The following is a 13,835-nucleotide window of genomic DNA, read 5'->3' as shown; positions in this document are numbered from 1 at the left end:
ATAACCAAAACTCCTTTCATTGTAAATTGTATCATTCCGTCTGATAGTCATGGTGTATGTAATGTAGCTGATATATCTGTGAATGACATGCAGTATTACTATATTTATCCACATCTTCTTGCTTATTTGCAGGGGTTGGTTACCATGTGACTGCTTGCACCTTATCTATAGGCTATTCTGTCAACATATCTGAAACTGGGAAGATGACTTCTCATCTAATTATAGAACCTGTGTGGACGTTTTTCACCTAGAAAAGTCTTCCTTTTTTGACAGGATTGTCATCCTCCTTAGCTTTGGGATTTGAAGTACATGGCAGACAAAGCTGTAGAGTGAATATATAACTTGGATAATATTTTTTACTGTTGATATTGTCCCAAAAACAATTGGATTTAATTGAGGTGAAATAAAAGCTCATTACTATATGTGGTGCAATAGATTACCATGCTTCATTACTAATTCATAAATCATACCACAATGGTTATGTTTATGCAAAATATTGCATCTTGAATGCAAATTAAAGTGATTGGCCAAAAGTTTTTGTCCCGATTAATACCAGATGCAAGGGATACAACGGTATGACAAGTTTTTTAAAAACCAAAGTCTTAAGTATATAGCCTACTGTTTCCACAGATATCTTATTACTGTTTCATTTTAATCATTTTTGAGCAGCAAGCAATTGATAATATTAAACTACTTACCAAACCAGAAATGTATAGCGTATACCTTATATTGGGAATATTTTAAGGAGATGTGTACTTTGAGAAGGTGGTTTATTTAATTAAAATAGGTAGAAAAATACTTATTTAATAAAACGTTAAGGCAGCCTCAGAGACCCAATGTAAAATGAAAAAATTGGAAGTTAATCTTGGTACACGCAGAACGTCAAAGTAGAAAATAGAGGGGATTAACTATGACAATTATCCTGGATTGAAACCTTTGATAAAAAATTGCTAAGCGAGTGTGATTGTAGTAGTCAATATGATCTTGACAAGTGCAATATTCTAGCCTCGTCCGTTACTACAGTATTTTTTTGGTGTGCCTGCCTTTAAACATACTGTTTGTGGCTTTGTGTCTTCTCTTTTTGCTAACCAGTGTTTTTGCCAGTATAATGAAGCGACAACAGAGAGCTCCAGTGTGGCAGTTAAGCCTCGCAGTGCATCGTCTCTTTTCACATCATGGGAGTAGGAACGAGGAGAATACACTGTCCTCAGTCCTCATTGAATTTCCCTTAGTCCGTCACTGTGTTAATTGCTCAGATAAACCACATGCCTATCTGCAGCTGAAAATGCTTCATGGCTTCACCCCTAGTAAGTGTGAAGCCGGTGTTGTATCTGTGACAGCTTGGTTTAAGGAAGGGGAATGTAGCTTATCAAATTCACACTTCAGGCCCTCAGCAGCCCTTCCTTTCAGCCTGACCTCTTGCCTAGGGATAGTAGGAATGTTTTTCTAACAAGCTTGTTTGTGTGAAGCAACCCTCATGCTAAAAGGGGGATGTGTGGAGATAGTCCGGATAGAAGGAAATTGTCTGCCATGAAAACACTGCATCATTTCAGCTTCGTTTGTCTTTTGGAAGTTGGTCTGAAAGCACAGGCATTAATCCCCTGATGGGCAAGATGGATATCAAGAATTGCTACTCAATAGCTGTAGTCAACACAAGACCACGCAGCAGACTGATATGTAATCCAGAAAAACTTGATATCAGGTCCCGGTTAACTATTAACACTTGAAGTCCTGCTTAAGGTATGAAAGTGAATTTATTTCACAGTAGTGCTGGGTAGCTGTTGCTTTCCTCTGTGGTGCATCAGTGTGAGTTTGCTGTTATTATTGTCTCAAGTTCAACTGAAGCTACTTTTTTCTAAATGGAGATCTCTTTCAAATGTCAAATGTTTTGTCCCATTGGAGATCTGTAAATGTGAGGAGATTTACATGTAATTGTATTAGATACTTTTGATCTTAGCAAATGGCAGTGAACATTTATTTTTTGCATATTACATATTCTATGGAACGGGTGAAGGATTATTCCATGCTGAAAGGAAAAGACAGACAGCGTTTCAGCTGTGGAGCCTACTTCAGGTCAGCCTACTACAACCTACCTACTTGAACTCTTACATATTATATGGCAACATGTGAATCCTTTATTCTACAATTCCATAGATATCCACACAATTGGGAAAATCATGAAATGAGTGTCTGTGCCCTAAATGGGTTTATTCATTAAGAGTCCATAACATATGTTTGAAGCTGTAACAGACAAATACGTTCTGGATCCTGAGATTATGTTTAATGCATGCAAGGAACAATAAGATCCAAGAATTGTTCAGAGAATTGTTGTAAAGCTCCAGTTTATATAGCAAACTTCAGCCTTTTCTGATGTGGTATCTCGATGTGATGCTTGTTAAAGCAACTCAGGTGCGGGTGCTACAGCTCAAAAGGCCTGCTCCTGAGCAACCTTTCATGCACTGGCAAATTAACTATTGTAGCTTGCCAATATGTAAAGGGCAATCGGGCTCTTATAATGGCGGTGGATCTGTTATCCCAGTGGGTTGAGGCCACTGCCTCTGTGACTGCCAAACACTTGATGACGGAGATAAGCCCTCGGTGGGGACTGCCCTGCCACTTCGATTCTGATCTGGGGACATACTTCACTGGGGAGGTAATTTGGGAAAACCGGCACACCATTTGACTCGCACTCGGGTTGCATTTGTCGGGTAACGAAGGGCATAAGACTGTGAGGGCATGCAGGGCGTCCGGAGTTCTTGCAGTACCACATTCTTTTCTAGCCAGGTCCTGTAGCTGTCCCTTTTTTACCATCAGAGGTCTCAGACTTCTGCTCTCCCAGGGCCGCTTGTCTGGCAGCTGCTTCTGCAATCTTGTTCCCTCAAGTTACTGGAAACATTTCTTTATTATGTCACTTACACTTTACCACAGCTACTTCAGTCGGCAGCTGCAAAGCTTCTGACAGTTCAAAGATCAACCCAGCATTCTTAACGAGTCCCTGCCGTGTTGAGGAAATCCCTATTCCTCCACAGCCATCTAAAATTGTGGCACACAAAATACATATATAAATATATACATACATATATAAATTTATTTAAAGTTTTTCCTTTAGCATATTTACCAGCTTCAATCAGTGCTCTCAACTTGGCTTGCTCTGCTGAGGCAGTGGGGGGGGCATCTTTCGGGTCATTAGCACATCAGCTTCTGTAGAAACAGGTCAGCCTGTTCTCTGCTCTCCCTCGGTAAACAGTATTAAATCTTCACGGCCTCCCACCCCTTTGGGTACAGCATCTAATGATCCCGAATGGTCCCACCGGACTGTGCCTACCTCCATGCTCCTGTGTCAGCACAGCCGCCCAGAACCCATTTTCCACACTTACATACAAAAGAATGGTTGATCCATCTGAGGAAACCTCAATCCTAGCACCGGTAAAAGCGCTTGTTTCAAATCATTAATCTTGTCCTTGGACTGCACTCCCCCCTTAAGCAGATCTGTTAGGGGTTGTGCTCACTCTGAAAAAAGAGTCCACCCAGGCCCTGTTAAAATTACACAATCCTAGATGCATAACTAGCTTTATGTCCTTTAGCCAGAAACTCTAAAACCTGAAGCAGCTCAGACTTGTAGGTTTCTTCATCAGGGGAAACAGTCAGAATGTCATCGACATACTGAATGATCACAGAGGTCAGTTAAGGTGGTTCACGTAAATGCTGTCTCAGAGCCATGTGATACACTGTTTTGTATAAAGTAATTCCTTGTAAATGCTGCACGACATCCCAGCCCAATAGATCTGGGATGGAACCCACCCACATTTGGGTGATAAAGTACATGTCTCCTCCTAAATCAATGTTAAGATCTTGTGGCCTCCTGCCGTCTCCCCATATGTTCTATACCACACCGTTGAGCAGTGAAATGAGACAAGCATGACAGTTGTGCTCCAGTATCCCATAACAGAGAAACAAACACCCAGTTAATGGTACATTTTAGTTTTAACTCATTTTGCTCTTTGGGCTGGGGCAGACTTAGGGAGGCTACAAGGGACCTCTCTAAAAAACAGATCTCTCAAAAGACTGTATCCTCCTCAGACAAAGCTTTCAGCTGGGAGATCATTTTTTTCTCTGTTCTTCCATGTCAGCTGAACCACAGGGTCCCTGCTTCCTTCATCCCACATGCTTTTTTTGCATTTTTTTCTTAAAATGACCTGTATTTTTTTGTTTACAATAATTGTAAACTGGAGACCTCACCCAGTGACCGGGGGGAGGTTTTTAGTTTCTGAGATTTAGCCAATTTCTGTGGAATCCACCCCATTTGATCTGCTTGCACCTTAGTGAACATATTTCTCTCAATCTGTCGGCAGAGTTAAGCCAGTTCTGCAAATTCCACAGTGGCGGTATCCACCAGTCATGATTCTGATGGCTCTTATATTTTCTCGTCACTTAAGTTTGTACATTGTCTTGATGCACTGTTTGCACTTTCTCTTGTTTTTTACACTTGTTTTACAATCGAGAGACTTTCTGTAAGTAAGAATTCCATTGTACCAGTTCCGGTTACATATGGCAATAAAGTTCAAGTTCAAGTTGGTTTTTAATTTGCTTTTGTCAAGTCTCTTTAGTTATGAAGGACTGGCAGAGTAGGGCCAGTCCGAACTCGAGTTTATATAGCAAACTTCAGCCATTTCTGACGCAAATTGTTACTATGGTAATTCTGGGAGTCACCCGTGTTCGGACCTTCTCCAGACCTTGAACACTTTGAATGGCTGGTCTCTTCTTCCCATGGATGTTTGGGGGGTCTCTAGCTCACACTTGGAATCTCTTATCGGTTATCTGCCGTAACCCAAAAGTGCTTAAGCATGGAATGTCTTTTATCAAAAGAAGTCTTTGTGCAGAAAGAAATCAGTTAACCCTTTTTTTCACATCATATATCATTCTTCAAGGCCAAGGGAGACTTCTGCTAAAAAAAATATTGAACACTTGTGAAGGACACAGCCAATGATGATTGAGGTTGAGGAGCTTCTGTTACAGGAAATTCCAGTATGTGACAGATTAAATCAAAAGTCTAGATTTTGATCTTAATTTCCTGTAGCTCTCCTTAATTAAGAATGTCAGTCTTTTTAGTTGTTAATTAATCTAGATCTCCAAATTGCTTATTAAGCATATCCCTCTACCGCTGTTTCTGTTTTTGAATGTTTTCTCTATGCTTACTAGGGTGTGGTTATGGTTTCAGGTAAAGGAAGACATTGTAGGAAGATGCTATAAAAATGTAGAATAATTAATGGGACAGCGCAGCAATATGAGTGACAGTGTTATAGTAGAAGTGGGTTATTAGCTTGGTAATGTATCATGTAAGCGCCTTCTTAATTTGTATTTTCAATGTCGCCAAAATGCAGTGAGACTCAAGAGTTGCAAGAGGAGAGGCCTTAGAGTAGTGTCTTCCTTCTGACTCCTTTTCCGAAATCTTGGGCCATGTATCTGCTGTGCTGGTTATACAGGCCTCTGGGCACATTTACGGGCTTACTAGGCTTCTGCCCATTTACAACTCCAGGACTATACATGTCCAAATTCAGGGATACAGACTTAGAGAGATTTTTAAAGACACATAAAAAGGTGAAAAAAAATGCTTTGATAAGCTTTCCCTGAGTTTTTGAGTCTAGCTGTTGTCCTGCAGAACTTCACAGGTTTGGTTACCAGAGGTACTGTTAAGTTTTCCTTAGTTCTCCCATTTTGAGTCGAGCCTGCTTAATATGAATGAAAACGATGTGTCACTACTTTTGTGCAAGCATAGATGAGATGAAATTCAATTCAATCAAACTGCAACTGGCAAGCAACAGGCGCAAGGCAACTACTAAATTTGTTTTGCGAACTAAGGCCATGTCCCAATATGCACACTTGTGGTCTTGTACCCTTCATATGCTAGATCCTGCTTAAGTCGGCAAGCTCTTAGGGTTTTAATTTGTCAATTTGTTTCACAAGGGTGATCACGAGTGCCCCTAATGTGCCCTTCTGCGATAACCACATAGGGGCAGACTTTGCTGAATGAATTTTCCCCAGTTCCTCAAGGAATGGTGACGTTTCATGTTCTAACCTATCAAAGCGGAAAGAAATTAGATAATATTCAGGTGTTGGTAAAGTTGAACTTTTTTACAGTTTTAAAACAATATTTAATGTAAAAATATCGTAAATCATCATTAGGCTACTTTAGATTGATACTGTTTGTGTTCTAGGTACAAAATCGTGACGCCCCGTTTCCACTGATTAATATTTGTTTACCTACGGTATATTTTGTAAATGAAAAGATGAAGTATTTAATAGTCCAAAGTTTTGAGTTCTTGCAAAGTTGACCTTATTTACTTTACTTTGAACATGAATAAACGCATTATGTATGTTCTCCATACGGTCATGTTTGTACTGGAAATGAGGAGATGAAATGTAGTTGTAAAGCTTTGAATAAACAGAGAGCAGTACTGCCAAGTTTTCCTTAGATTACTTTGCCCGTTTTGAGTCGAGCCTGCTCAACATGAATGAACACGACGTGTTGCCGCTTCTGTGCAAGGATAGACGGGATATAATTCACTGTAATCAAACGGCGAGTGGAGAATGGATTTTGAAAAATTATCTGCCGACATGCACTTAGCCACTGGAAAAGAAGCATCAACAACAGAAAGCATTTTGACCATGAGCCGTGTAACCAACAAGTGATATCATGCAAGGGTGTCCCATTACCCTTTTTATAACCACTTCATTTTTTTTAGTCCACACTTGCGCTACATCACAGAAATGCGGACTTGGAGGAAGGGCTTAGGGCTCAGTGTGACATTTGGGACATGACCTAATTTTCCTTTGTAGGATAAAATATAACTGTATGCTACCATAGTACTAATCACACACGTCTTCTTCCCAAGAGGTTTGAGAAAAAAAAGATATTGATTATATTGATCATCTCCCCCAGTGATTTTGGAAATCCTGGTCACAGTCTGCTAGTGCTCTCAGGCTCAAACCATTGGTCTAAGAGCTCCGTCTGCGCTTGAGTGAATTCCTGGTTTAACCACTTGTGAGGCCCCAAGCAGTTGGAATCTTAAGTTAAGTAATGCAGTAGTCAACGTCCCACATGATTAGGAACTAAAACAGAGAGATCCCATTAGCCTTATTATTAGGTCAATTAAGGGCTCAGATATATAACTGAGAGCACATCTTGCGATGAAAACCTGCTGGCATGTGGATACCCAGGACTAGAGTTAGGGACCTCTTTCCTAGTGAATGGCTTTGGAGCAGAAGGCTTTATCAAATTACTGTGGTGTATCTTTACTGGCAACAATAATACTAAATGCTTGTGTCCACTATGGCAATAAAAACTCTCGAAATGTAAAGCTGCTTTTGTCAAAAATAGTTGAACAGGAGAATAAAGATCGTAACATTTACCCTTTGGAATTCATTCTTGAATAATAGGAGTATGTCCCAACCTCTTCCCGCAACAATTATGTTAGTTTTGCTATATGATTAAGGGCATAATAGGAGCCAAGAGGAAGTAGGATACAGAGCTGCTTTTCTCCATTTTGCATACACCGAATCAACACAGCCAGACGTCTGCTGGGGCTCAGTAATCTTGTTTAATCTTGTGGTTTTGTAATTTGGGAAGATGTAAATGTCTGTTGTGTCTGCTGTACAGTCTGTTATGGTTTTGTGCATTGTGTCTAGAAGTGCAGAGATTTTTGGTCTCTGGAGCAAAATGTTGTCTGGGGCAGTAAGGTCACTCCTGCCTGGCGCAATCCTTGACTCATAATAGAAATGGCATTAGTACGAACATGATGGTCATAGCCATGAAACAGCATAATTCTTTGGATAATGGTATATCTGGTTGTTTGAAAAAGGAGCAGTTTATATAATGGATGTTAATGACTTAAAACATTCTTTGTCCTATATTGTACTGAGGTGTGCTGTGTGCATGATTCTGTTCAGACTGCAAGACTTGTTCACAACAAATAAAGATCGTAACGTTTACCCTAGGTAATATAAGTGGTAGTATAAGTATGTTTAGCTGTTATTTTGATCAGTATGTGGTTGATATCATGTTGTTTTGACAGAGAAATTAAAGATAGATTTTAGATAGTTTTTTTGCAAATTGTTCATATGACTAGTAGATGTTTAAAATTAATGTCTGTTTTGGTATTTTATTTCACAGAAACTGAACATGTCTAACTATAGATATGTAACATGTAATGTTGCTTTTAGTTAGTATAATGTATTCTTTGTGGTTACTGTCAATTTTCATTGTAGAGATCAGTCCCAAAATATAATAGACCTTGGATAAACAATACCATTCTCAAAATGAAGAGTGTTACAAGTTAGAGCATAAAAGGAGAGCTGCGAAGGTTTAAGTTTACTATTGTGAAAATTAGTCTGAGCAGAAACAATACTGCAGTCTCCTCTACAAGGAATTTTAATTAGACAAAAACGATAGAGGATTGTAAATTCTTCTGCTTCATCTGTAAGAAATGTTGAGACATCACCTGTGAATTGTGAAGTTCTTGGCAGTCTAAACTTGGGAATTTGACAATGAATTTCCAGTAACAGTCTTCACCCATGTATTCCCTGTAGAAAATGTTGAGCTGATGAGTCATTTTCTTCAGAATGGGAAAAAAATAGCAATATTAATTATTATTTGTGTTTTAAATGTTACTACATAATTTCTCAAAAATGATCTACATTTCCTTTGACCTCATATTCTTGGGAATATGTCTCATATTAAATGTTTCACTGGAAACCACCAGTTCCTTCTCTTAAAATTGCTTTGGTAAGTTCCCTATTCAGAAAGTTCAGTATCATTTCAGTTTAGGTAGTGTTTATAAATCAACCATAAATCTTCCTTTTCTTGTGAAAGTGCTCAATAAAGAGCTGTACAACAATTGATTACTGATTAACAATGCATCTGAAAGCTTAAAATATTGAATATGGGATATGGATCAAATTATAGTACAGAAATGTACTTATGAGAGTAAGAATTTACCAACTGTTAAATGCAGGTTCAAGTACATTTAAGGCTGTTTCTGACCTTGTGTTGTCCTTCTCCCAGTGCTACATTTGTAACTGAATTTGATGTAGCAGATTATGACATTTTAATAGACCATCCCAGTTTTTTAAACAGTCTTTCTGGGAATGTTTTGAAGTAAAAAATGAAATACAGTGAAAGTTCTAATATCTCCAGTTCATTAAATTATGGATGCCTAGAAATTACTTGCAGTTTTGAGGTCTTTATAGTAGGGTGTAAGCAACCATTTGCCCAGGCATTATTTAATGTAAATGTTTTAACTTCTAATGTGAATTCTGAAGTAAAAACATGCATCTTTAAAAAAAGGATTATGTTTTGATTCATGCATCCAGAATACCAAGTGTTGATCACCTTAGAAATATTTCATTTCTGTCATACACTGAGAAGCTGGTTACTGGTTTTGTTTCTTTCTTGACAGGACTGTTGTAATTTCCTACTGGTCTGTAATGTTTGTCAAAGCTACACCCACTAAAATTCTTACAGAGTCAAAAGATCTCGTATCATATTGACACTGACTTCCTTATACTAACTCTTGATCAAAATCTGGGGTAAGACTTTATTAGTTGTCTATAATGTGTTGAATTAAATGGTTTCAGAAAACATCACAGAACTGCTTTCACCTTGAATCACGGTATGCCTTGAGGTCTGCCAAAGCTGCATTTCTTGAAATTCCAATAGCAGGATTAAAAACGGGAGAAGCAGCCTAAGATGACCTGCTGTTCTCTTACCGAACACATAGCATGCTGAAGTTCTTGCTAGGCAGATCAAATCATTTTGACTGTCACAGTTGAATAATTCTCAAGTTGTTTTAAGTCTTGATGTCTAAAATTCTCTTCTTCACCTACTTTTTCAGTACAAACTCTATTTGTACTTTGTGTATTCTGTAAAGCACCTTGAAAACTGTTGGTTGGAGGGGAAGTAAAGGTTTACTTAATTGCCCCAGGAAGTTGTATATTTTGTCATTCTTGTAGCTGAATGAGGTATTAAACTGGAATCGCAGAGTGTTCAAAGTGCATGATGATGAAACCAGTATTGCTTTATGACTGTGCATGGCAGTTTTCTTTTAGAATTTATGATTTAAATTTTAAATTTAATAATAAAATACTACTTATTTAAGTAGTCTCATAAATGAGTACGTTAAGCAGAAAACAAATTATGCACAACATAATTCAATTCAGTTCTCACATTGAATTTAACTTCAATATGAGAAGTTAAATTCTTTCCTATTAATGACATACTGAACCAGTGCTTTCTGTGGTGAAAAACAAACTGGTAGGTCAGTTCCTAAATAGGACAGTACAGTAAGACAGTGAAGATGACCAGTGCCCACACCAGTTAATTCAGATGGGCTCACTCGATCAAGTGTAGTAGTGTAGCAAGGAAACAGGACCTTGCCTAATGTTACAGCAGCAGTGAGCTCCCTTCCTGTATCTTCAGTCTGCAACATGAGTTAATGGGATAAATGGGTACCATACTACTTCATGCTTTGTTTTGATAACTGACAGATTGTACTGTCTATAACACCTTTTCTCTCTCCCTTTCAGCCTTACAGTGTTACTGCCACCGTTGCTTCAACTCAACCTGTAAAACAGATGGCCTTTGCTTCATATCGATCACCCGGTCAGGAAGCAAGATCACAAAGCAGAGCTCCATGTGCATAGGGGAGAACGACCTCATTCCCAGGGACAGGCCCTTCGTGTGTGCACCTTCTCACAAAGATGATACCAGCATCTATCCTCTGTGCTGCAACACTGACCTCTGCAATAAAGACCCCCCTGTTCTGCCATCATTAGGTAAAGTCCTGTCAAGATGTTATTTCTCTCTACTGGTAGGAGCACTACCACTGAACCATTATGTATAGACACAAATATAAGGCCATTCAAGTTAGACAAGCTAACATTCATTATCTGATCTTTCAGTAGACTCAAGGCCTACAGCTGAAATGTTCACAGTGCTCGTTGTTGTGCACTTGAAAAAGAATAAATGAGTGATTTAATTTTTTGCGTGTACGCTCCATAGTGACTATTGAATGTGGATTTGAATCTGTTCATTGGATAGATTAAGGTTATGTTTGACTAAATTTAAGCTTTTGCTATGTTGTTGGTTGTTTAATAATTGATCATTTAAGTATACTTTGTAAAACAGAAAATACTTAAAGAATATCTAATACAGCTAATGTTTAAATTGCTGATATATATAGTAACAGTGCTTCCTTTGGAAGAGAAATAACTCAATATCTCCACTGCTGAATAATAAAACAATATTATTAATATTATAATATATATATAAGTAGTGGGACTTTGAAGTCCCAGCAGGTCTTCGCACCCATGTGGAATATTCTGATGTTGTTAGGTTGTCATTATTATTATTTTAAGCAAGGTAAGCATGTTGTGTTATTAGATACTAAAAAGTATAATTTTTGCACATTTGTCATAGCTGGTAAGTGAAATGCATTCATAGCATAATAATTATGTTACAATGACTCAAGAAAAAACTTGTGTGGTGAAATACAAAGAAGCACTTTTTTCATTCACACAACTGGAAAAACAGGAAAACTTTGCAGAGTGTGCACCTTGATTATGACCTAGACTCAGTTTTTGTGGCAAACAGTTACCATCAGGCTCTTTGGGAAATTAACTTTTGACAGTGTCTACCTCGGTTCTGCAGTCTAATGTCTTTTGACTTTGCTGTCTCACTTGGCCAGAAAGCCAGATTTATAAACTTTTCTTACTAGGTGGGACTTTCATGCCCTGACAAGTCATAAAGAGTTAAAGCAAGATAAAGTCCAGTTTAAATTTCTTGTTTGAGGCTTTACTCAACTTCTATTCGAGCTGTCTAACTTCTACTGGATACACGGACTGCACTGTATTTGTTTTAGGATCTTGTTAATCCATTTTCATTAAAATAAAGTAAAAATAAAATATGGTATTGTTTCATGAATGCTTTGTTGTTTTAGAGTTGATTTTGTTGCCTTGATAATCTAGCAAAATTTGCAGTGCACATTTTTCTTGTATATGATTTGTTTTGAAAGCAGTGTGTAAGGTGAGTATATAGAATGGTGATTTATAGCTGTTTGTTTCATTCAGATATGAGTAATTTTGTCTCCCATGCAGACTGCAAAGGTACAAAGCAAGTCAATAATAGTTAGTCAAAAAACCTTAACAGCATCAATAAATATAAAAAATCACTGTGCAAAACAATCATGCAGTGCTAAGAACTTTTCAAAGTACCTTTCAGGCTGTTAGCTGTCATTTTTTCTAATTTCTTATACTAAGTGAGTGGCATGGTGGAGCAGTGGTTAGCATTTCTGCCTAGCAGCTCTGAGGCCCTGGGTTCAATTCTTAGGGTTCTGTCTGTGTGGAGTTTGTATGTTCCCCCCCATGTTCAAATGAGTTTCCTCTGGGTGCTCCGATTTCCTCTCACAGTCCAAAGATATACTGGTAGGTTAATTGGCTTCTGGAAAAATTAGCCCTGGTATGAGTGGGCATGTTTGTGTGCTCTGCGATGGACTGATGTCCTATCCATTTTGTATTCCACCTTGCGCTTGTTTCCTTCCTGGGAAACATGACCCTGTATTGGATAAAGAGGTTAGAAAATGGATGGATGGACTATGCTACATGACCTTTTCCAGCAATACTGTCTTTTGGAAAAACTTAAGTTAGTTTAAACAGGACAGAAAAGGTTGCAGAAAAGTAGATAATAGTTTAACAATTTTCACCAAAGACTGCAATGCCTGTGTTTTTGCCCCCTCCCCCTCCTTATTCCCTGAAAAAGTTTTTTGAAGTCTTTTTTTTTCTGTGTTACTTGATAAGGAACAGTGTTTCGAAAGGGGTTTGAATGTTCTGTTTAGAACACATTCCAGAATATGAAACAAAAATGGAGAGAACATTTTTACACTTCTGCGGTAGTGACACCTATGATTGGATTAAGCATTAAAGCACATTGCTGCATTATTATTATTGCAAGCGATTATTGCAAGTAGGATTTTATTTTTTTAGAAGGGGTTTTCCAGGAGATGCCAGGAAATCTACAGCAATCAAATGTTGCATCTCACTTTACAAAACACAGTGATGTGACTTTTGGCATTAGGAACGCGCATGCGTGTGTGACTACATCTCAACCCACCTCACAGCTCATCACTAAAGCATTTGCAGTAGGTAATCTGAGGACTTCTTCTAGTGATTGAAACAGGCTTCAGACACTGGAGAGGCTGCCAGACAGAATAAGGGCCATCTTCTAAGCATGCATGAAGGAGATCAAGATACCAATAGCTAAGGCACCACATTTTGGAACTGAATATTTATAGAAAGCTCTGTGTTAAGTGGAAAGATTAGTGTTTAATGTTTTGCTGTGATCTGCATGACACTTAAAATGTAAAGCTTTATTTCTCATACAAATTCAAACTCTGTGTTGGTGCACAAAACCTACAGATTTTAAAACAGCAAGCAAAATGGTTCCTTTCTGGAAATGAAAGTCATCTTGAAAAAAGTAAAATGTGACTGCATATAGCTGACATTTTGCAGATATGTTTGTAAGTCAGTCAGTCCTCCAGAAGACCTCAGACTGAGTGCATTTGGCACAGTCAATTTGAAGTTAAGCAGGGTCCCAAAGGGCCAAAGGAGCCCTATTTTGCCTTCATATTGCCAAATATCTCCTTTAATGTAGTAGCATTAGGCACCTTAAAGTGGCAAGAAAATCACAGAGCATCACTGCTAAATGACACCAGCACCTTTATAAACAGAGCATTTCAGCTTACAGCAAGCAGCAAGGCACACTGTATAAGTGCAAAAATCCCCCA

General features: G+C 38.3%; 1 protein-coding gene across 1 annotated transcript in view; it reads left to right on the top strand.

Annotated features, from left to right (window-relative positions):
- tgfbr1b (transforming growth factor, beta receptor 1 b) overlaps positions 1-13,835 on the top strand; it is a 58,518-nt gene that overhangs the window by 21,074 nt on the left and 23,609 nt on the right. Inside the window, exon 2 of the mRNA XM_015354479.2 lies at positions 10,582-10,830. Coding sequence (XP_015209965.2) covers positions 10,582-10,830 — 249 coding nt within the window. The remainder of the gene's footprint in view (positions 1-10,581; positions 10,831-13,835) is intronic.

This window comes from Lepisosteus oculatus, chromosome 6, assembly GCF_040954835.1.
Source record: "Lepisosteus oculatus isolate fLepOcu1 chromosome 6, fLepOcu1.hap2, whole genome shotgun sequence".
In the NCBI taxonomy this organism is placed as follows: Eukaryota; Metazoa; Chordata; class Actinopteri; order Semionotiformes; family Lepisosteidae; genus Lepisosteus; species Lepisosteus oculatus.
This window is presented reverse-complemented; position numbering and strand designations above follow the sequence as displayed.